This window comes from Oryctolagus cuniculus, chromosome 10, assembly GCF_051225735.1.
Source record: "Oryctolagus cuniculus isolate XC-2025 breed Fujian yellow rabbit chromosome 10, ASM5122573v1, whole genome shotgun sequence".
Lineage (NCBI taxonomy): Eukaryota > Metazoa > Chordata > Mammalia > Lagomorpha > Leporidae > Oryctolagus > Oryctolagus cuniculus.
Genome location: NC_142876.1, coordinates 88,864,406 through 88,888,704, shown reverse-complemented (window position 1 = coordinate 88,888,704; position 24,299 = coordinate 88,864,406). Strand labels below are relative to the sequence as shown.

The 24,299-nt window shown below is 40.7% G+C and overlaps 1 protein-coding gene and 1 long non-coding RNA gene across 17 annotated transcripts in view; one reads left to right on the top strand and one right to left on the bottom strand.

The window, feature by feature from the left end:
- Nucleotides 1–24,299, bottom strand: part of LOC127492427 (uncharacterized) — a 118,480-nt gene that overhangs the window by 58,126 nt on the left and 36,055 nt on the right. For 4 of the 8 annotated variants that reach the window (XR_016214248.1, XR_016214249.1, XR_016214246.1 and 1 more), the window contains exon 1: nt 2,181–2,332. The exons of 2 other annotated variants lie outside the window; for them this stretch is intronic. This is a non-coding gene — a long non-coding RNA (uncharacterized LOC127492427). Of the gene's footprint in view, nt 1–2,180; nt 2,334–24,299 lie in introns of those variants that run through there. 2 more of the 8 variants (XR_007921888.3, XR_016214250.1) reach the window with 2 other exon arrangements.
- Nucleotides 2,364–21,046, top strand: CEP15 (centrosomal protein 15). 9 transcript variants are annotated; one of them, XM_089305490.1, is made up of 7 exons: nt 2,416–2,444; nt 3,045–3,158; nt 3,277–3,350; nt 3,786–3,869; nt 5,236–5,359; nt 18,745–18,819; nt 20,674–21,046. In XM_089305490.1, the coding sequence occupies exons 4-7, from the start codon at nt 3,817–3,819 to the stop codon at nt 20,803–20,805; spliced, it is 384 nt and encodes a 127-aa protein (XP_089161616.1). In that variant the 5' UTR covers nt 2,416–2,444; nt 3,045–3,158; nt 3,277–3,350; nt 3,786–3,816; the 3' UTR covers nt 20,806–21,046. The 9 variants fall into 9 exon arrangements, with proteins under 9 accessions (XP_008259090.1, XP_069906755.1, XP_002713328.1 ...); XM_070050654.2 differs by lacking the exon at nt 3,045–3,158 and having other exon boundaries at nt 2,369–2,444; XM_089305491.1 differs by lacking the exons at nt 3,045–3,158; nt 3,277–3,350 and adding an exon at nt 2,645–2,739 and having other exon boundaries at nt 2,390–2,496.

The window sequence follows — 24,299 nt, the reverse complement described above, 5'->3', positions numbered from 1 at the left end:
TATCTGCATGGTAGGCCATGAGTGACTCACTCTAGAAAGTACCCAAACTTACCCAATAAATGTAGACACCACATACTAATAGGTAACTGCCAGATCCTCTCACCCACCAGGTGCCTCACAGAATACATCATCTATGAGATATTTCATGAAAAGAAGAGCTATCGCAGCATATCTCTTAAGATAATTAAAGAGCAAGCACTACTATAGGATGTCATAAAATAACTTATCACAGCCTATCCAGTTAACTTTTAATCATGGTACATTCCTGGTTACTCTTCTTCCAAAAATCACAACATAATTTCCAAAATATTCCTTCATTTCCAGCTAAGGCAGACAACGACCTGAAAAGGCCAGGCTCAAAGTTGAAAGAGCTGGGTTTGTCCAACTGCGTGACCATGGAAACTCACACAAAACAAGGATGTAAGCAAAGTTTACCTTAAACAACATATAAATGCTTTAAGGTGCAGGCTCTCAGGCTCCATTTCATGCAACCCCTCGCCAATTTTGAAAAGTCAACAAAAATGCCCCATAAACATGCTAAAGCTCTACTGCATTCTAGAACGCAAGTCCATTCAAGGGTCATATGTACTGAGCAGTGAGTGTATGCAATAGTGTGCCAATGAAACAGCTCCTATCAGTTGAAGACAGGGCTCACTGAAATAATGATGAAATTTCATTGAGGGCATTATTTCATCCATTTATGCAGATATTTACTGAGCACCTGTATGTCAGACAATCCTAGTCACTAAGGGGCACGTCAGCAAATCAGAGAAAAAAATGGGGTCAGGCTTTGGATTCAGTTGTTAAGACACCACCTGCAAAGCATACATGCCACACAGGAGTGAATGCCAGGGTTTGTGTCCCAGTTTTGTTCCCAATTCCAGCTTCCTACCCCTCATATGGGAAACCTGGATCAAGTTCCTGACTCCTGGCTTCAGCACAGCTCAGCTCCAGCTGTTGCTGACATTTGGGGAGTGAACCAGTAGACAGAAGATCTTCCTTTCCTCATTATAATTAATTAATATGATTTATTCGAAAGGCAGGGTGACAGAGAGGGAGAGGCAAACAGAGATACCTTGCATCTGCTGGTTCACTCCCCAAATTCCAGCAACAGCCAGGGCTGGACCGTGCTGAAGCTAGGACCCAGGATCTCCATCTTTGTCTCCCACACGGGTGGCAAGGGCCCAGGTTCAATGACCATTTTCTGCTCCCTTCCTGGGCACATCAACATGACACTGGATTGGAAGCCGAGTAGCTAGAACTCAAACCAGCAATCCAATATGGTATGCCAGCACTCCAAGCAGCTGCTTAACCCACTGCACCACGACACTGGCTCCTCAATAAAAAAAAATTTTTAAAGACACAAAGACATCAGTTCATAGGAAGTTCACATTCTCCTGGCGGGTGCACTGAGAAACTAAAGGACAAAAGATACCTCGAGTATGAAAGGTTACTGTGTTGTGGAGAAAAGAGAACAGCAAAGATATGACGGGCTAAACCTAACATGTACACTTAACAGGGCTTTCCACGTAGAGGAACCACGAGGCGCTAGGGTCTCTAAGGAGCACCTAAGCTTTATGCACACATTCTGGGCAGGGAAAATCAAAAACACCTGGACTGGAGCCCTAGCTCTTTGCCCTTTACCAACTGGAAAACCTTTAGGAAGAAAATAACCCCTCTCGAACCCAAGTTCCCTCCTCTGTAAAATCAAAGAACTAGTGTCACACAGCGAGGTCAAGGAATAACAAGGAGTGTTTCCGAACGCCTTTTCAAACACTAGTTCCCAAGCGTGTACCCTGAGGACTGCAGCAAACACCAAACTTGACAATCGACCTCGGCTCCTTGGCTCTCCGAGGAGGATAAAATACCTATCTCCTGCTGTGAGTTTCAAGGAGATCACAGGCGCACACAGGGCACCTGCAGAGGGGGCGTGATTACTGGTTCCTGGGGAGGAACCGCTCAGCTCGCGGCTCCCAAAGCAGCAGCACTTGCGAACTACTCCATACGCACTTCTGAGCAAACGCGCTGTGAGGCCGGTTCAAACACTCTGGACTACTTTGCAGAGTTGGCCCCTGCTTCCACACTCTACTGAGACACGCCAGCTTCTAAGAAGCCAGCTTCACTCTCCCTTTCAATATAGTCACGTCCCACTTACACGGCGTGGAAACCGAGCAACCTACCAAACATATTTTCCACGGGGTTCGTAAAGACCCTTTTAGACCACACTCCTCAAAATTCGCACACAACTTGCCGTCCCACTCCTTCGAGCTGCGACACTCGACTACGCTTTCGCGCCAGGCGCTCGCCGTTTATAAAGATGCCGTGACGTCATCACGCGCCCCGCGCACGGGAGAAACCGGCGTGACCACGCCCAGGCCTGCGCGGTCGCCCCAGCGCCGGCGCAGTAGCCAGTGCCTTACCGGAAGAGCCCCGACGCGGGCTTGGTGAGTGAAGTGCCACCGCGGCGGGTGCCAGGACTGTCCGACGGTGGCGCAGGTGCCCGCGAGGCTGGTGGCGGGGGGCAGCTGTTGTGATAGGGAAGAACTGGGGTGATGAGCGAAGTTCATAAATCCTGCGGGTGTTAGCGGGAGGTGGGCAGTCGGTGGGCTGGGGAGTGACACGGCGCCGATCTTCGGTCCTTAAGGCAGAATTTGGCGCGGGTTTTGTCTGGAGCACTGGCGGCGGGGATGGCAGAGAAGGGAGCATGGGCTGCCTTTCTGGGATTTCCTTCCCGCTGCGGTAAGCGGCCGCGTTGCGAAACGAAAGTGAGAGGATGGCGGGGAAGGGTCTGTAATTAGACCCGCGCGGGCGAGCCGCTGTGTGATTGCTGTCCGCGGTGCTGAAGAGGAACCCGGATGAGGGCAGGACAGGGTTGCGCTTTCTCTCCGGGCTCAGCTCCCTTCACGCTCTGAGCGGGTGCCGACAGAACTGCTCGGGTTTTCCGTCGGCGCAGGACACTCGGGCGGTCCCTAGACAAAGTTTGATGTCATCAAATCTAGGAAAGCCTCATTGCAGGAAAGTTTTCATTCCCGTTTCTCGCTTAGGACAGGACCCTTCTGCAGCTTTTGCACCCAACCGGAGGATATACCGTCTGTCTTGAGACCTTCGAAGCATTTCAGTACACTTCTGCGTGTATGGGCCCAGGCTCTTTAGCCAAAGTGAGCTGGCTCATGATGTCAAGGGTGCCATGCAAAGAGGTTCCCCTAAATTCCCCCAAATGGCAATCCTGAGTGGCCAGGGTAGGATGAAGGTAGTTTGTTGTGCTTTTTCTCACAGTCACACATGAAAAATATTCTTCTGTTTGGAAGAGGGATGGTAAAACTGGGCAGTCTTCCAGGAAGTGAAAGACCGTGAGTCCCCAGTTGGTTCTCAAACTTGTTTGCTGTTCTGTGTGGCTGTGCACGTGCAAATGGGATGGTGCTGAACTTTGCAGAGTGGATTTTTTCCTTTCCTATCTGTTGATACAATAAAATGTTTACCAGTCTTAGTACCAGCTGCTTGTTTGGTTTTTATTCTGATTAAGGTTAGAGTCTGAGAAAGGGGTGGGGTGGGGGGATGTGAAATATGCTGTTTGCCTAACTCCTGGTGTTCCTGTATACATATGGCATAGGAAAAAGTATACATGCTGAATAAGAAGATAGTTAAATGCATTCTTTTATTTTACACACTACATGTAAGTTTTTATTTTCTCCACTGAGAAAAACCAATGCCTTGAGGTATTAAAATGATAAAATGTTGCACAGCTGAGGACATGTGGTGGAAGTAACTTTGTTTTTATTATTTAGGAGAAAGCTTAGTACACAGCTCTGATTAAAGATGACTTCTTTATTCACTCAAGAAATTCGCCTTTCTAAAAGACATGAAGAAATGTAAGTTTTTTTTAAAAAGGTTAACCCAAATAAAGGCATTGCTAGGCTTTATTAGTGAAACATTGTACGCAGAGGAAGACATAAAAATTTAGAAGTGTGTCATTTTAATTATCTGACTACTTAAGAGACTGATGTCAGTGAACTTCCCTGTATCTTAAGAACAACCAAAATTAAAAGTGTAATTATGTCATATCTTTTTAGATTTTCTTCCTAATATCCAGATAAATTCACCCTTCCTCTCACCCCTTCAAGGCTCCACCTTGTTATCTGATGGACTTCTTTAAGCCCCTTACTCAGGGCTGGTATAATGCACATGTGACCTTCGAGTCATGGGCCTTATGGTTGGGTTAATGCTCTACAATCAGTGTCTGACATTATTAGGTTCTACAGAGTGCATAGCCAGTCCTGTCCTTCAAATTATTATTAACCCTCTCTGAGCGCTCAGATTTTCCTTTTCTCTGTATGGCTCCCTCCGTTAGCCTTCTAAACAGTTTTCCTACAAAAAAAGACTACTGAAAAAGCCAGTGTTAAGTTTGACCTTTAAGAAAGCCCTCTGAAACATGGTATTTCTTGAGAACCTTTGCATATATTTGGGAAACTGGTTGCTATATATACCTCTTATGTGCTTTTTATCATTTCACATTTTCATATTAATCATTTAAGAGGATCAGATACTTGTGAAGTTAACATTTGACCAGCAAAAACACTTCTAAAGTATATTATATATAACAAAATAGTTAAAGAATTTACTTATAACTTTCACATCTTTCTTTGATTACTGTTTTACCTTACAAGTATGCATACATATACATTGCCTCTCAGTCATATATCAAACCATCATCTTTCTCTTGGAAAAAGAGGGAAAAAATATTTTTATTGCTTCTTCAAACATATGGAAGTTTAGCACAATTCTAAATGTGTAACATGAGATTCAGGGGTACTGAAGTGTTAAGCAGAAGGTTTCATATAGCAAGTTCTATCAATGTATGTGTGTGGGGAGGTATATATAACCATGTGTACAAGGGGATATGTATTACAGTTTGCATTTTCACCAAAAATTAAAACATATCTTCAACACTCTAAAATAATTTCAAAAGACCAGAGAGGCTAAAAAACAGAAGCCTGTACTTATGGCATATATAAAGGATATGTTAATGAAAATAAAAATAATTTTACCCAGATTCACTGAAGACTTACTGAACTGCCAAAATTTTTCTCTGGCTTATTAGTGGACATAGTAATGGACTTTCAATATAGGTCAGAGTTAGCACGAGGTGCAATTAAAGATGCATTTTTTGATTAATGAGGCAATAAAATACTTGCATTTAAGTTTTAAACTATATACTCTTCATTTTTTTAACCCTAGAGTATCACAAAGACTAATGTTGCTTCAAAAAATGGCGAGAAAGTTTGGTGGTCAAAACACAGAAAAGGCACCTCAGGTGCAAGCCGCTGAGACTGCTTTCAAAAGAAATCGTAGTCTTTTAAAGGTAAGTTTCCATTACTTGAGTCTAAACACTTTTTCCACCTTCCCAAAAGTGTTTGAGCTGAATCTCTTAGGTTTGATTTACATAATTTCTTTGATCTGAGTAATAAGTAGAAGGAAGCCGTGTCATTTTTCACAACCCATGTTAGCTCAATGAGTAGCATGTGGTGTCTCATTTTTTTAATGAAAAAAAAATTAAATTTAATGTGTGCTTATGTTAAATGTTTACTGTCAACCAGAAATCCGGTAACTACTGAAGAAATACTAAGATCACCTTTGTGCAAGAAGAAGTAAAGATGTACCTTTTCGTCTTCCATCTTCTTTATTTGAAGGGACATTCTGAAAGACCATTAAGTCCCTGTAGCATATTTGGATCCAACCACAAACTACTGAACATCACAAAAATAAGAATAGATTGGTTTTGCCCTATTGAGGCCACAGTCAACACACAGAATTATATCGTATCTCTGATTACAGATTTCCCAGAACTCTCTTGGTGGTTATGGAGGAGGTGGTCAAAGTGTGTGAGTGCGCAGGGCCTCACCATTTGGCCAATGTGCCCATTTGGAGTAAAATCATATGTGGAACATTTTTGGCTGCTTGCTGTACTTTGCTTCCAGAATTGTATGGCTTCATCCATAATTAAAGCCCTAAAGTTTGCTTCCATTCAAGCTTCCAAGAGATCCTATGACTAAAACATTTGGTAGTAAGACTATATTATTTAAGTTATAAAGCAGTGTTTTCAGTTTTTTATTGTTAAATATTTTCATCGATAGGCACGATATAGTTATCTTCTGTCTTCCTTAGAGGATAAAGGGAGAAGAAAATTCAGTTATCTTCTCAGCTTCTGGCAGTTTGATCCACAGTAATTTAAGTCACAGCCATAGTGCTACCAAAGCATTCTATATTGCCATATGTCTTACTTGCCCAATGGTGTTAACAATATTTATTTTTAAATGGAAATATATAGGATAATCTGGAATTTGCTGTGAAAAGTTAGAAAAACTAAATTGGAAGGCTTGATCGCTACCTACCTGCAGCAACGGCTGTGACATTTGGCTTTCGAGTGTTTTCCTTTTAATGAGCAAATATTTGACGAATTCCTCGAGGGTCTTTACTATTAAGCTAGTTCTGGGAAAAGAGTGAAGATGACAAAATTTGGAGTTCTTGACATCAAGGAGTTCACAGGCTTTGTTGTTGGTGATAGAAGATTATAAGTTCCTTGTTTTGAAGTACTCTGAGCCATCACGTGACCAGACATTAAATTGCATGGCATAGAGTTGGGAACCATAGGAACAACAGTGAAAGGATCCTTTAGAGCTAGAATCTTCTAAAGAGATCTCAGAGAAGAAGCTAAATATGAGCTGTATTTAAATAGACAAAAAGCAAAGCATTCCACTGAATTCTAACAGTCAAGACCAGAAGAATGGATGGTCCTGTTGATGTTTCTGGAATTGCAAGCTACCTTGGAAATTAATAGGAAGCAAGATTGGATATATGTTGTAAGAACCAAGAAATTAAGAATTTATATTAGAGATGACACAGTACCCAAAGTGCCTAAGTAAAAACATATAGAGATTTATAGAAGAAATATGAGCATTTAAGAAAAGATTCATTTGCTGTTTACAGACAAGATAAGAATGGGGAGTCTAGATTAAGAAGGGTAGCTAATACCCTGTGATCCAGCAACCCCAATACCAAATTTGTATCCAAAGGAAATGACATCAGACTGTTAAAGAGACATTTATACTCCCAGGTTATTGCATTACTGCTCAAAATAGTCAAGACATGGGATTGACCCAACTCTTCAAAAATTTAGCCTTTTAAAAATGTTGAAATCCAGTCATTTCTAATAACATGGGTGAAACTAGAGGAAATTATGTTAGATGAAATAAACCAGGCACAGAAAAGACATTTAAATTGGAATTTTACTCATATGTGGAACCTAAAAAGTTGATCTCACGTAAGTTGAACCTAGAACACAAGATAAGGAGGAGTGGTGTGTTGTATGTGGTAAGGGTTGGTGTAGAGAGGTTGGTCAGTGGATACAGAGTTACAGTTAAGTAAGAAGAATAAGTTCCGGTGTTCTGTGCTATAGGGTGACTATATTTTAACAATGATGTGTATTTCAAAACAGAAGAAAGGATTTAATGTTTTCATCACAAAGAAATGGTGCTTTTAATTTTTATTCATTAGACAGGTGGAGTTATAGACAATGAGAGAGACAGAGAAAAAGGTTTTCCTTCCATTGGTTCACTCCCTAAACGCCTGCTATGGCCTGCGCTACACCAATCTAAAGCCAGAAGCCACGTGCTTCTTCCTGGTCTCCCATGCGGTGCAGGGCCCAAGCACTTGGGCCATCCTCTACTGCCCTCTTGGGCCACAGCAGAGAGCTGGACTGGAAGAGGACCAACTGGGACTACAACCCGGCGCCCCTACGGGATGCCGGCACCACAGGTGGAGGATTAGCCAGGTGAGCCATGGCCCCAGAAATGGTATATTCTTTGAGCTGATAGTTGGGCTGTCTGTAATTTGATCATTATATTATGTATAAATATATCAGAACATCATATTGTATCTATAAATAGTTATATGTCAATCAAAAATAAAATAGGAGGAGGCTTGTGACAGAGCAGTTCAACTGTAGCTTGGGATACCTACAGCCCATCTTGGAGTGCCTGCTTTGAGTTCCAGCTCCTTTGCTTCTGACCCAGGTGATGTACTCCTTGGGGAAGAGCAGCTGATGACTCAAATATTTGGTCCCAGACACCCTCATGGGAGACCTGATTTGAATTGCTGGCTCCTGGCTTCAGCCTGTCCAGCCTTTGCTGTTGGGGACATCTGGAGAGTGAACCAGAAGATAGAAGGTCCTTCTCCGTCTGCATCTCTCTGACTTTCAAATTAAAAGAATTTTTTTTTAAGAAATGGACTTCCTCAAAGACCCCAGCGTTAAAACAGAAAAAACTGCATAAATAAAAAAGAAAGGTAGCTAATAAATCATTGCCATATACAACTATAAGAGGAAGACAATAAAGCTGGTTTCATAGCTGTGACGAACTTCAGTTTGGTATATTTTCTCTCTGATATCAAAATCATATATTGTCACTGAAAAATCATTTGAAAGTTTAAAGATGAAATAGCATACCTCTAAATCATCCTACCCATCTAGGAATGAGTACATTTTTGTGTTTCCTTGCAGACATTTAACAAACATTTACTAAGCCCATATTACCTTGTAGACACTGTGTTTGCTGCAAGAGTTGTCTTCCCTTTTATTTTTTACATGTCCTGAATAATTAATTGCCTATGCCATTTTTTAAACTTACTTTTCCTCTTTTTTTTAAAGTTTGGAAATACTGTTTATGGCTCTGGTCATGGTGAAAATAAATAGGAGTTATTATAGACTTTTGAGGTGGGAAAGACTTTAACAGGTATACATGTTAGATTCTCATCTGAAAGTTTTCATTTTTTTTTAGCACTAAGTCTTCTCAGATAAAAGCACACCCCACCCGTTCAGCCTCCCTTGCCTGACCAGCAGTGGCTCTTAGTAATTATGAAAACCACTAATCTGGGCTAACTCGTTAATTTGGAGATAAGGAAATAATAGGGTAAGTACTCCTAATGCCCATTGTCAAGAAAGGCTTGGTCATATCTAGGATAGGTACTTCAGAATTATGAGAACACACACTTAAAAAATGCTTCCATTAAAAACTTGAAAGCCTTCCTATAACGACAGCAATAAAATAAGGATAACCTCTATTAGCACACATTATTTGACCTTATTTAGATGTTCCACACAATAAATATTAGTAAGAGAATGAGGCTTAACTTTTGAAAAGGAATATATAACAGTATTTATAAATGATGCTATATCTTCCTAAAAGCCAAATTTGTTTTCAAACTACTGTATTAAGAGTTGAGTAACATTAATGAGGAGGGTTGGGTATTAGACAAAGGAGTTAAGATACCATCCATATCCCTTATCAGAGTCCCAGCTCCCCTTCCTGTTCCAGGTCCCTGCTAATACTCACCCTGGGAGGCAACAGATGCTAAGTACTTGAGTCCCTACCACCCATATAGAATCATCTGGGGAATTATTAGTAGACAGAAGATCTCCCCTTCCCAACCACCAACACCTGCCATCAAGTTAAAATAGATATAAATATTTTAAAATAAAATTAATAGGGGGCCGGCACTGTGGCGTAGCAGGTAAAGCTGCCACCTGCAGTGCCAGCATTCTGTATGGGTGCCAGTTCAATCCCGGCTGCTCCACTTTCAATCCAGCTCTCTGCTATGGCCTGAGAAAGCAGTAGTAGATGGCCTAAGTGCTTGGGTCCCTGCACCTGTGTGGGAGACCCAGCAGAAGCTCCTGGCTCCTGCTTTCGGGTCGGCCCAGCTCTGACCATTGCAGCCATTTGGAGAGAGAACCAGTGGATGGAAGACCTCTCTGCCTCTGCCTCTCTCTCTCTCTCTATAACTGTGCCTTTCAAATAAATGAATAAATCATTAAACATTAAATTAATGGGCAAATAGTTATAAGAACCAATAGCAGTTCTACCTGTAGAGCTGGAAAAACACTAGAGATCACATTCACATTAGCAATAAAATTGTAAAATGTTTGGAAATGCATTTAAACGAAGAATATGCATGATAGATATAAAGAAAATTATCACAGTAAACTAAGAGCTTTAAAATAAAACTTAAAGGAGACATAGGACTTAATCCTGAATGGATAGACTGTTTTTAAAAAGTCAATTTCCACAGTTACTGATAGGTAGTTTTGTTTTTTTTTTTTTAATTTTATTTGACAGGCAGAGTTAGACAATGAGAGAGACAGAGACAAAGGTTTTCCTTCCATTGGTTCACCCCCGTAATGGCCACCATGGCCGGCGACCTGTGCCGATCCAAAGCCAGGAGCCAGGTGCTTCCTCTTGGTTTCCCATGCGGGTGCAGGGGCCCAAACACCTGGGCCATCTTCCAACTGCCCTCCTGGGCCACAGCAGAGAGCTGGACTGGAAGAGGAGCAACCGGGACCAGAACCCGGCACCCATATAGGATGCTGGCGCCACAGGTGGAGGATTAATCAAGTGAGCCACAGCGCTGGTAGTTTTTAAAAGTTTAACAAAATTTGCATTGTCCCTAATAAAATTTCTGCAAGTACATTAGAAAAATAAGCTAGGAAGATAATCCAGTATGAAGAATTTTTTTAATAAAGGAATAAGGAAGAGGCTAATCCCATCAGATATTCAAACATATCGGTAGATGAATGGGTATGAATAGAAGTAATGAAGAAAACTTAGACTTCAATGAGTAATTATAAAAGATAGTGAACTGGGGCCGGTGCCGTGGCTCACTTGGTTAATCTTCCACCTGTGGCGCCGGTATCCCATATGGGTGCCGAGTTCTAGTCCCGGTTGGTCCTCTTCCAGTCCAGCTCTCTGCTGTGGCCCAAGAGGGCAGTGGAGGATGGCCCAAGTGCTTGGGCCCCTGCACCTGCATGGGAGACCAGGAAAAAGCACCTGGCTCCTGGCTTCGGATCGGCGCAGTACCAGCGATAGTGGCCATTTAGGGAGTGAACCAATGGAAGGAAGACCTTTTTCTCTCTCTTCCTCACTTTTATGACTCTACCTGTCAAACTAAAAAAAAAAAAAAAAAAAAGATATTGAACTTCAGAAACAAAGGCTGAATGATTTTTCTCTGTTGGTATGGGTAAAATGGAGTGCTATCTGCCTTTTCAAAACAAACATAATTGCTACAAATTTGAGGGAAACAAGCATTTTTTGGTCTGTGAAGACTTGTATTATATCAACTGTCATCTCTCCCTTCCTTCTCACAAAATGTTGTATTACCCAGAAAGGGAATTTTTTGGTAAATAGCATCATCTCATGAGAAAGATGGACAAACACTCAACAGGGAAAATGCTGTATCAGATGAGAAATATCGTTAGCAACTCCATGAAGAGGCCCTCGAGCCTTTGTGGGGCAGTTGTCCAACAAATAGGGCCTTCACAACACTGCCACCCAGGATGACCAGTGACCACAAGGACCCCAGTCCTCTCCTCTTTGCTTCCCACCTGTCTCACTTTCTCCAAGTCACTGAAGAGTAAATGTAATGATTGCTTCAATGCTCTTTGCACCAAGGACCCTGTGTCTTGTGGTTTAGTATGTTATTTTTCTTGTCCCAGAAATTGGACCTCCCACAGATGAAAAACATTAAAACCAACCCGACCATAACTGGGTTCACTGTTTTAATTATAGTGAGATATATATTGCTGGTTTGGGAGGGACAGGGGAAAAGAGAGATCTCAGCGCATGACTTTTTGTGCTCTTTATTTCACCTGCCCTAATCGTGCGTCAACTCATTTAAATATGGGCTTTGGAATCCTCCAGAAAGTAACATTTGCACCATCGTCCACATTAGGAATTTGTTTTTGATTTGTTATGGAAACATTCAAGCCTACATAAAAGAGGGAGTAGGAGAATATACTTTGATGTGGGTATGACCCAGATTCAGTAGTGGTCAAAATACAGCCAGTCTTGTTTCATCTGCACACCTCAACTATCCCTTTCTCTACCCCTCAGGTTATTTTGAAGATAATACCCACAAATCATATTGTTTCATTCTTAAATATCTCAATTATGTGTCTAGATATTTCAAAATAGATCACCAAAAGGACAATTTAAAGTAAAATTACAATACCATTATCAACCTAAGGAATTTGTAGTAATTCCTCAAATATCCAACCAGAGTTAAAATTTCTCCAGTTAACTTAAAGACTTTTAGATTTTTATTTTATTTTAAAGGCAGAGAAAGAGGTTCAGAGGCAGATGGAGATCTCCACCTATTGGTTTACTCCCCAAATGCCCACAACAGCTGGGTCTGGGCTAGGTGGAAGGAAAGAGCTGGGAACTCAATCTGAGTCTCCCACATGAGTGGCAGGGACCCAACTACATGAGTCAGCATGAGCAGGAAGCTGGAATCAGGAGGGAAACCAGGACTTGAATGGAGGTACTCCACCATGGGCTGTGGGCATCCCAAGCAGCATCTTAACTGCTAAAACCAAATGTCCACCCCTTTTTCTTGGCAAAGACAAAGATACACAGCTCCCATGTGGTGCTTCACTCCCAACAGCCCACAATGGCTAGGCCTTAGCCTACAGACCTGATTTTACTTTTGTTTGACTCAGGATCCAAATAAAATCCACCAGTTTAACTGATTGAAAAAGTAAGATGCTGAAATACCTTGCTGCCCTTTTCCCCACTCCTTAATTTATTTGTTGAAGGAATTAGGTCTTTGGTCCTATAGAGTTTCCCAGTCTGGATATGGCTAATTAGTTCTCTGAAGTACCATTAAACATATTCTTTTGTTCCCTATTGAAAAACATAGAGCTGCACTGTCCAAACAAAATATAATATGAGCCACATGTGTAAGTTTTCACTTTCTGGTGATGATTGTAAACAAAATTAGTGCACACTTTACACTTAAAGCACATCTTAATTCGTACAGGCCACATACCAAGTATTCACTGATCACATGAGGCTAATGGCTAGCGTATTACTGATGCAGATCCAGAGGCCCAGTCACATTCAAGTTCAATGTGTTGGGGAAGAACACTTCTATAATGTTTGATCATCTCTCTTTTTGAAATGTTGGCAGTCAACATTGATTATTATTGCCCATATATATTCATTATAGGTCACAAAAAGTGCTATTCAAATGTATTCATTCCTTTGCTGATTGATATAAACAGAATCTTCCTTTCATCATTTATCTGCTGTAGTACAGTTCCTATAGTTATATGATGAATGCTTGATTCTTTCCTTATATTTAGTTTTCAAAATGACAGGTTGTTTCCCTAGCATCCTCCAAAGATCACCAATGAAGTATCATTTTGTTTTGCTTTGAACTTACCTGGGATTTATAGTGTTTCAGTCCCTTCCAAGTTTTGCTCTGAGTCATGCCTATAGTGCCCCATTTTTACCAAGTGGAAGGCTCTCCAAATTATCTGCTAAATGCCTTTTTGACATGACCTTAACAGTCACTGAGAGTTTTGCTTCTCTCTTTGAGGTATCTTGGCTTCTTCCAGGCTCTTTGTGTGCATTTTCTGTCTAAACATGCAGTTGGGCATTGCTCTAAGGAGCTTTAATTCCTATTGCCAGGAAATGTATTCAGATCTCTCAATTTGGGCAGTTAAGGTATTGCAAATCATTTTCTTTTGTTCAGTTTTGTTTTTTAAGATAAAATACATGGAGAGTTCACATGGTTTTTAAAACATTGATCTTGTGCCTCTAACTTCTTTTTCTCCCAGTTGTCGAAGAATTTTCCAACAATGATGTAACTAATTGAAATGGTCCCCCCCTTTTACAAAACCACAGAGAATGTGTTCTAAGACTCCCCCAGCAGATGCCTGAAACTGAGAATAGTACAAAACCCTATTTATACTGCTTTTTCTTATACATACATACCTCTGACACAGTTGAATTTATAAGTTAGACATAGTGGGGGGCTGTGCTGTGGTGTACCCAATAAAACTACTGCCTACAGTGCTGGCATCCCATATGGACACCAGTTCCAGTCCTGGCTGCTCCACTTCTGATCCAGCTCTACTATGGCCTGGGAAAGCAGTGGAAAACAGCCCAGGTACTTGGGCCCCTACACCCACGTGGGAGACCTAGAAAAAGCTCCTGGCTCCTGGCTTCACATTGGCCCAGCTCTGGCCATTGCAACCATTTGGAGAGTGAACAAGTGAATGGAATACTTCTAACTCCGCCTTTCAAAGAAATAAGTACATCTTAAAAAAAAAAAAAAAGTTAGGCACAGTAAAAGATTAGCAACAGTAACATAATAAAATTGAGCAGTTATGATAATCTACTGTAATAAAAGTAACTATGATCTGCCCCTCAACCTATCTGATTTTACTGTACTTGTTACCCTCCTTCTTGTCATGATGTGAAGTCACATCATAACATGATAGCCGCATGATGAGAGGAACTTGGGGTATGACATGGGCATTGTGACATGGTGTTGGGCTGCTGGGTGTTCCTTGAACACAAGCACTGCAAGACTGCCACAGTTGATCCTCCATCCCAAGCAACCCAGTGACTAATGATCAGGGGGCATGTATAGCATAGCTAAGCTGGACAGAGGGATGAGTCATGCCTCAGGCAGCATGAACAGTTTGGTTTCATCACACTACTTGCAATGCCATGCAATTCAAAAAAATTTTTTTTTATTTCCAGAAGTCTCCATTTAATATTTTTGGACCATAGTTGACCACAGGTAAATGAATCATGAAGGCATAAATAAAGGGGGCTATGCTATTTGCTTTATCCAATGATATAGATATCATTACCATCACCAATTGGATTAGTGAGAGTGGATTCTAGTAAGATATAGTTTGTTTTTAGGCTATATCCAAGTATGCAGATTCAGTCAATACTATGTTCTGAGAATACTTAATATGTGTTTAAGCTACCAAATAGATAACAGATTGGTTTCATTTGACTTCAGTTCTTAGGAATTGCTTTGTTTGCTCTATAGAATTGTGAATGGTCAAATGGCAAACCTTTTTTTTTAACTTTTATTTAATGAATATAAATTTTCAAAGTACAGCTTATGGATTACAATAGCTTTCCCCCCCCCATAACTTCCCTCCACCCGCAACCCTCCCCTCTCCCGCTCCCTCTTCCCTTCGAATGGCAAACCTTTTAAACAAAGTCATCAAGTATAACAAAGTCCCTCTCTTCCTGTCACCTTTTTCCTTTCCTATTCCTTTGCCATGCCTTGGGCATGTGTGTTTTGGTTTTCGTCTTTTTTTTTAAGTTTCTGGTTTAATTCAGGAACCTGCCATTGTCTTTATTTATTTAATGAATATTTAAGTGCCCAGTACATGCCCTGCACTTTGTTAGATACTAAGGTGCATAACGTTTATATGGGACATGGTCCTTACCTTCTGGCCATGTATGGTCAAAAAAGAGGTATTTACATGGCAGTAATAAGATGGAACTTGCTACAGAAGGCTGAGCTAAAATCAGAGATTATTTTTCCCATTTGGGTTAAGGAATTCACACTTCCTCTCCTATGTGATGGGTACCAATGTGTTTTGTTTTGTTTAGGCAAAGACATATTTAAAGTGGTTCCCTAGAGACATTGATCAATTTCATGTTAATCATGGACTAAACAAAATACACTCTAGGCTTGACTGAGAACAAGCACTCCCGAAGTATTTGTTGAGTGACTCTATGTTCTAAGAAGGACTTCACTGGGAATGAACTGGAAAAGGGTAGAGAAGATATCCTGAAGGCCCAGTCTATACAGCCTTGACATTGTAAGTGGCAGGGAATAAGAGTTAAAGACAGAGGATACAGCATAGTTATCTGGGTGACAGCATTTGTACCAACCTTGATTCAATATGTTCAGTAGGAAGAAGATAAGCTTACTTTTATCGAGTTGAGAAAAACAGGCTCAGAGGAACACTTAGCCATCCCTCAACAGTGATGGTTAGTTGAAGCTAGATAAGAGACAGTCTGGAAGGAGATAAAGAAAAAAATATGAAGCCAGATGTCACAAATCTTAAGAAAACCCACACTTAGGAGCAAGGAGAGAAAGATGAGCCAGTTAAGGAGAAAGAGAAGGAGGAATCAGAGAGGTAAGCTCTATGTCTATGAAAGGGGGCCAGCACTGAGTTGCAGGGAGTTGAGCCACTGCCTGCGATGCCAGCGTCCTATATGGGTGCAAATGTGGGTCTCAGCTGCTCAACTTCTGATCCAGCTCCCTGGTAATGCGCCTGGGAAAGCAGTGGATGATGGCCCAAATGCTTGGGCCCCTGCACTCACATGGGAGAACACGAAGAAGCTCATGGAAATTGTTGGAGCAATTTGGGGAGTGGACTAGGCAGACAGAAGATACATGTCTGTCTGTGCAACTCTGCCTTTCAAGTAAGTAAATCTTTAAAAAAAAATCTGTGAAAGTAAAATATTACTTAAGCAAATAAAGTTTTTCAGAGGGGTGATAGCAACCCTGCTCTTCTCTAAGAGATACTCAATATCCTTTATACATGATGCTGAAGAAAATAATTTATAATACCAAATTTTAAAATATTTTTTGAAAATGCATACAACAAAAAAACTGTGCTTGGTTTTTAGAATTTTTTGCACCCCAATAAGCTTATCTTTAAAAAATTATTCATTTATTTGAAAGTAGAGTGAGAGAGAGAGTCAGAGACAGAGATCTTCCATCCATTGGTTCACTCCCCAAATGGTCACAATGGCCAGAGCTAGGCTTGGCCAAAGCTAGCAGCCTGGAACTCCATTCAGGTCTCTCATGTGAGTAGCAAGGGTCCAAACATTTGGGCCATCTTCCACTGATTTCCTAGGCATATAGCAAGGAGTTGGATCAGAAGTCCAACAGCCGGGACTCTATCCAGTGCTCATATGAGATACTGGCATTGCAGGCGGTAGCTGAACCCAGTGAGCCACAACAGCAGGCACCCAGATAAACTTAGCTTTTGGTTGCATTTCCACCAGCTTTCTGAAATACCTTTGTATTATCTACTAGTGCTAGATTTCCCAGTAGCTTTATAACTGTTCACAGAATAATAGCTGAATGTTGCTGTGGTTATTACTGTGTTTATCGGATTTGTAAGAGTAAAAATCAGTTATTCGAGGGCGGGCCTTTGGTTAAGATGCCAGTTAAGATGCGTGTGTCCTAGATCAGAGTGCCTGGGTCCCACGCCTTGCTTGAGCTCCTGACTCCAGCTTCCTGCTAATTCAGAACCTGAGAGGCAGTGCTGATAGCCCAGGTGATTGAGTTCCTGCCAGTTTTGTGGGAGACTTGAGTTGACTTCCTGGCTATCAACTTCATCTAGCCCCAGGTCTTGCCCTTGGGAGCATCTGGGGACTGAACCAGCAGATGAGAGTATTCTTGCTCTCGCTCTTTCTCACACCTCCATCTCATTCCCTCCCCCTTTCTCTGTCTCTCAAATAATAAAAATTTGTGTAATTTCTAAAATCTCAGTGTGCTCAGAGAAGAGTCAGGCTTCTGTAGTTGTGGTAGCATTGGCAGTAAAGCTATTTAGCATGTGTCTTAGCTGTAAACTTCTGCCATGGGATAGACGTGCTAATGGATCAGCTTTTTATCCCTAAATTGATTTTTTTTCCCCTTCCAAATCACCTTCCTCTAGACAGCAGGTGCATTAATGGTAGTGCAACTTTGGGGAGTCCCTTTAGGGAATTTCCTGTTTTTCCCTTTTATATTTCACACCCATTCCTTGCTCCCGCCGCTACCATCTGCTATCTCTTTTCTCCTGTTCAGCATTGGCTTCTTCACACCCCACTCCCACGCCCTTTCCATCTCTCTCCGTCTGTCCAACAGCCCTCTACTTAGATTGCTCCAGTGTTTGTGCATGGATCTTGGAATTTTCTCCTTTCTATCAACTAAGGAGAGAGAGAATTTACACAGGCTTCATCCAAGGCCTCCATGAACTTGACAAACAAAATAATTGGGCACAAGACAACATAGGCACTGAACTGAGGAGTGGTTATTAAACTGAGCTCCTATGTTTCCATAACAACTTGCAGAGTTCTACATTTCTGGCGTGTGCTCCATGCATGTATCAAGGTAAAAATTATACCAGGGAAGGAATTAAGTTTAGTTACTCTGGTGTTTTTACAACCATTTGAAGACATACACACACATTCAAGTTGAACTAAAGCACAGTACTTGAATACCAACAGCTGAGTGATGTACTGCCAAGCAATAAAACTTGTCACTGAAATGAGTGTAGAACCCTTATACTTAAAATCTATATAATGCAGTGAAAAAGTATTGAGGTACCTCCCTGAACTTCTTTTCGTAATGTGGAATATTTGCATAGGTATACAATCGTACAATGGCAGGCAGAACTGATGAGATGCATGCCACTGGTATACCGTAGACATCATCTGGAGGCACTTGAACTCGTTACTCTAAGGTTAGCACATTGTGGGTCTGAGTATGTCACTATTTTCTTATCTGAACAGCTGATCATTTTACCCTTCTGGCAGTTTTCAAGCGGTTTTATAGCTAAATGCACGCTCTGAGCAGTTTTAGAAGATGCCATATTTGCACGAATTTACTGGCTATTCAAAGTGAAAAGGCAGAACTGAGAAATATCACTCCCCTCCTCCTATTTTAAAATTTAAAAAAAAAAAAAAAAGCAAAACAAAGACCTGTACTCTTGATTCGCAGCGGGGTCCTCGAGCAGTCATCAGTTCCCCTCCCAGTGTCCTTCCACCAGTTCCAACTGTGCATTCAGGGAGGAGGTGAGAGATCTGGGGTGTGTTTACTGGTAGTACAGCTGTCATTGGTAGTAAACGCATTTTGGTTTTAAAATGCTGATGTCTGTTACAGGATATAGAAACAGCTGAAAAGTCGCTGCAGACCAGGATTCACCCACTTCCACGGCCTGAGGTGGTGTCTCTTGAGGTAAGAATCTTTCGGAACGCATTCAGAGAGACCCTACCCTAATAGTAGTGCACTGTTAAGTTAAACAGTGGTTACATGCACGTCTATTTCCCAGCTTTACATATTTCCTAAAATAAACAAGATGTATTTGATCCTTACAGATCCATGCTTTTCTACGTAGTAGGTAATTGAGAAAATCTGGATTTGAAATTATGTTTTACCAGGGGAAATTTGATGAAGATCCCCTGTCTTCATCCTTTGTCACTTAGAAACAACCATCCTTGTAGAGCTAAAACAGTGCACTAAATCTTCAGATGACAGCATGATGAACCAAAGTTCTTTTTTAATGGAAGTGTTAGAAACAGGAATTCAGTCCCCTTCACAAAAAACTTAACCGAAGCCAAAGCTATTTAAATACATATTATCATACAATATAGTATGAGTTTTGTCTGTTTTGTTTTGCTCAGTTGAAGAACAGATTGGTAAGACGGCTTGCAAAAATAAACCATATTTGGTGTATGAATGTATTTGTGATGAATGGGAACTTACTACCTATAGAAGAATTGCATTTTGTAGTTTTAATGACATTTCTCAGATACCATTTTGCTGTCCATCCAACTAGGAATATGAATAGACTCAAAAGTAAAGGCTGAGAATTTGCCCCTCAATTTTCTGTGTCATCTAGGATAATAAGAAAAGGCAGCGATCAGGGATAGAAAAAAGTCTGGTACAAAGTTGTGCCTTGGGCATGCTTTTTTTCTTTGTTGGATTCCCCAATACCTTCCTCTGGCACGTACAGGGCCCATACAATAGGGGTTAATGCAGTCATGAATGGCGAAGAAACTCCCAGGCACCAGCCTCACACCCCAGGATGAACTTCACTGTACCTATGTCAGGCTGTTTCTGAGACCACATGCATAGACAGAGATATGTGGAACCCCTCACCATTTTCATCGCTCAGAACCACTGGACTTTGTTTGACGCTCACAGTCAATTAGTAAGTGGTCCTACTGCTATCTACCTTATTGGCCAAATTCTCTTAAAATGAGAGTGACAGTGCTGATAAAGTACAAAATGCCCTCCTGTGACACAGAGCTTGGGCAGTATGGTTCTCTTTGGCCTCCTTAAGGCAGTCACCCAAGAAACCATCAAAGCTCCTGGACACAGCTTGATTTCCATAGCCTACAGACCACCAGTGTTAGACCAATAACATGCCATCTCAACTTGTAAGCTATTTCTATTTTTAGAATGGTTACCTTTCATTGCTGTTTTCTCATCACAAAAATATATGGGAAAAATTAAAATTTTTCATGGCAAGTGTTCTTTCCAAAGATATCCTGGATTTGTGTGTCCCACACAATTAAGGTGCCAATTTAGCAGAGACCTAAACTGTAACATACTAGTTATATTTCAGTTCCTTATCTTATCCCAGGTCAAATATTTTGGTTTTAGTTCATTTGTTCGTGTTTAGTCATTTCATTGTAAAATTTTTAGTATGCGTAATCGTATGAAATGGGATTTGTAACATTAAACAAAAACATTTAATGCTGTGTAGCCATGAAGAGTACTATTGGCAATAATCCCAAGGTTGGCCACAAGAGGGCGTGTAAAATCACAATAAAATTCTAAAACCTGTAATTCTGCCAGGCTCCGGTTTTACTGAGAAATTTGAAAATTAACACTAGTAAGTAGCCAGATTTTTTTCTAAAATTAACATAAAATATTCTGTAGAGGAAATGCATTCTACGTATGTGTGTGTGTGTGTGTGTGTGTATACACGCACACACACACTTAAGTGAATAAACATTTAGACTATTATGAAGAGCCAAGTTCAATTGCTTGATATGCTTTTTTACTTTTGAATTTTTTTTCCAGACTCGTTACTGGGCATCAGTAGAAGAATATATTCCCAAATGGGAACAGTTTCTTTTAGGAAGAGCACCATATCCTGTTGGTGTTGAAAGTCAAAAAGAAGCAGAAAAAAACATTGAGAATGAAGCAGAGTGATAACTTCTTCACGTGCTGTTCCAGAAAACTTGCTTAATAAAGCCTAATGTTAAAGCATATGTAGGTAACCGGGAGGTCTTTGGGAATTTTTATGTTCCTACTGTTTTCATTACCTCCTACATGACAATGCAGATATGGAAATCTACTGGGGAATCTCAGGTTATCAGTTACTTGTGTTTTAAAGTCATGAATTTCTTCTCTACCAAACCCAAGGAAGAATAAAACTGATATTCAAAGGTAATAGAAATACTATTCCCTACTCCTATTTTAAAAAAAGAAAACTATGCACTCTGTTTATTAAGTAAGCTTCAAATCAGTGTTGTGTGTATTGTTTAAAACTTCATTTACAATCATTCTCATCTCAACAGTTCTGATTGTCAGTTTAAGTTTTCTGGAATCTTTACTTTTCAGTTGTTTTATTGTGGGGACAAGGTACAATACCAGAGGGGTTGTCTGCTTAATATTGCAGTTCCTGTGACAAATGAAGACTGGCTTTAGTCTGATCGTGTTTATCAGGAAATAGGTGCCTAACATGCGTGCCTCACACACCAACAAACCTTCAAAAGCTCTGGCGGTGGCCAGCAGTGAACTGTAATGCATCTGATAAGTAGCCAGTTTAGGGATGGCACAGACTTTGTACTGGAATAGGAGACCTATTACAACTGGTGACAGTTATTGGATTTTGACATTGTTATTTAGGGATTGGCAACCTGGTGAATGCAAATAACCTTATTCTCATTTTTTCATCTTTAAACTTACCCTTCCTTCACTCTCCTGTTTTCATTATGTCTGGAAAAAAAAGTGTCAGAAAGCTTTGGGTCACAACCCTAAGCAGCTCTGAGCTTCCTCAGTCTCCTACTGCTTGAGCACTGTGTGGGGATAAAGCACCTCTGGTTGTCTAGCTATAGAGACAGCTTCTGCTGCCCGAGGGTGTCATGCTATCTCCCAGTCCCATGTTTGAATCCAGTGATTTGTGTTCTGCAAAGAAGACAATAGGACAAGCTAAACATACACACACACACACACACACACACCAAAAAAGCTACATCGCAGCGTTCGCTGGGCTGTGAGTTCCTCTGAACTACTCTCTTGGAGATACCCTGTGGAGTGGGTGCTGGTGTGGGTAACAATAATGTTGTTTTCATAATATGTGCTGGCAGATTAGCACACTTCTCTACAGTGTTAACAGTTGTAATTAAGGAATAAACAGCACAGGGTGTCAGTCCGATGACAATTTCATCTATAGTGTCACAATACAAAATGTCACAAAATATTAGAACTGTTATATAACCATAAAAAGTATCAGCTTAAAAGCTGCAAGCCTTTTCAAACAAGAAGACAGAGAAAGGAAGAAAAAAAACTGGCATAGCGGCCAGAACAATTTTAATACCTTCTCAAGCATGTTCTGTCATGAACATAAATTGATAAGTTTTTTTTCTGTTACATTACAGTTTGGTTTCTAGCCATCCAGTTGATTTAGCAGGAGAATGCAGGTTTTCTTAGCAGCTTTGAATTGGTAAACAGATTTAGATGTACTAGAAAGGAACATGAGGAAGTTTTTTTTTTTTTTAACATCCAATCTTTCCCAGCATATGCACATAAGAAGGTGAATGAAGCAATGTGAAACTTATTTCTCTTTAGTCAAGTGAAAAAAAGGCTAAACATTTGTTAGATGGTAAAATATTGTGTCAAGCAAGTAGGCACATTCCAAAATTAAACAGTGGTTGATACGTTAACGTCCTCAAATATTTGAGCGTACACTTCCTTTGAGATCTGTAAATTAAATCACCAGTAGGTTAGATTAAAATACAAAATGAATGGCAATTTCACCATCTCGGGAAAGATTGGGTTTTCCTCCCCTAAACTGACTAATGCTAAATAGTTTTTTAGAAAACAGCGTACGGTTAATACATCCTGGGTTAACATTCAGGGCAGAAGGGAAGGTATTTCTAGCTTTCAGCTGTACCATTTTTCCTATTTTACTTAATACCTCAAAAATTCCCAGAGATGACTTTATTCCTGGCCCCTGCCGAGCTCCCCCCACCCCTTGTAGACTATAACAGATTGCACCACATGGTGTCTGTTTAAAAAAAAAAAATCCCACAGGGACCTGGATATCCCATTAAAAGGCTTTATATTCCTCACGGCAAATTAGCTTTACATAAGAATTTCTAAATAATGTTTTCTGTGAGGAAGGAAGGAATAGTATATGTATTTTTCTACAATTAGTAAGAACCACACAAGGAAGAAAAAGTCATCCACTTATACATTTCCAGCCATAATTCAGTGTCCTGAATTCAGAGGCTACACTGTATTTACTCTTCTCCATGAAAACTAAATTTGTGGGGGATTTTTTAATAGTGAAATCTTGAAAACCAAAGGCATTCAAAGACTTTTTTTTTTCCAGAGACCTTCTTGGATTGTTGCACATGTATAAATATTCAGAGCTCTTTTCTGCTCAAACACTCCTGGGACATGAAATTATTAAACTGTAAGAAGCTAAAGAAAAGAGAAGGAGCTGTAGTTTCTCTCCAAACTCAGTAAATAAACCTTCAGGAGTCAGAAACAGGCCTAATCCTTGGGGAAGCAGACATCGGCCTTTGTGCTGGGCAGGGAACATGGGAACCCAAGTACAGACAGACCCTGCCTCTGCACATTGTGCGCAAGGTGTCTGAACTTGTCACTTCCTCTGAAATTTGGCCTTCTGCATATCCCCCTTTTTCCATCAAAAAAAAAAAAAAAGTGGATATATGGCATCTTTATTTCTGAATCAAAATTAAACTCATGAAAGAGCTGTTAAGATACCAGTTGGGACGCCAGTGTTCCATATCAAAGTGTGCCTGGGTTCAGTCCCCAAGTCCACTTGGGACTGCAGCTTCCTGCCAACACAGATCATGGGAAGCAGCAGTGATGGCTCAGGTGGTCAGGTTCCTGCCACCAACAGAGGAGACCCGGATGCCCGGACCCAGCCCTTCGGAGTATTTGAGGAGGGAGCCAGTAGATGGGCGTGTATTCTCTCTCTTTCCTTCTCCCTCTCTTTCTCCCTCTCTTTGCTCTCCAATATTTTTTTTAAAAAAACCTCTAAACTCATTTGGAGGTTATTTTGTCATTTCTGAGGTAACTGGAGACATGCACATGCGTGTATGTACATTCGTGTGTACACCTGTGTGTGTCTGAAAACCAGAACTTGCCATCACCAACTTCAGTGGAAGATACTCAGTTTTAAACCCACTCTGAGGGTTGCCATAAATTTGGCTTGACTACAAAATATGTTCTTTCCTTTTCCTTCCTTAGCCTATGAATTTGTCTTTTTTATTCTAAATCAATTCACATCCTTTTACTTTGTTTTATTTTTAAAAAGCTAATCTTATTTAAGGAACAATCTTTCAGGGCAGGCATTTGGCACAACAGTTAAGCTGCCACTTGGGACGCCCACGTCCCATATCCAAGTGCCTGGGTTCAATTCCTGGCTCTACTGTCCATTCCAGCTTGCT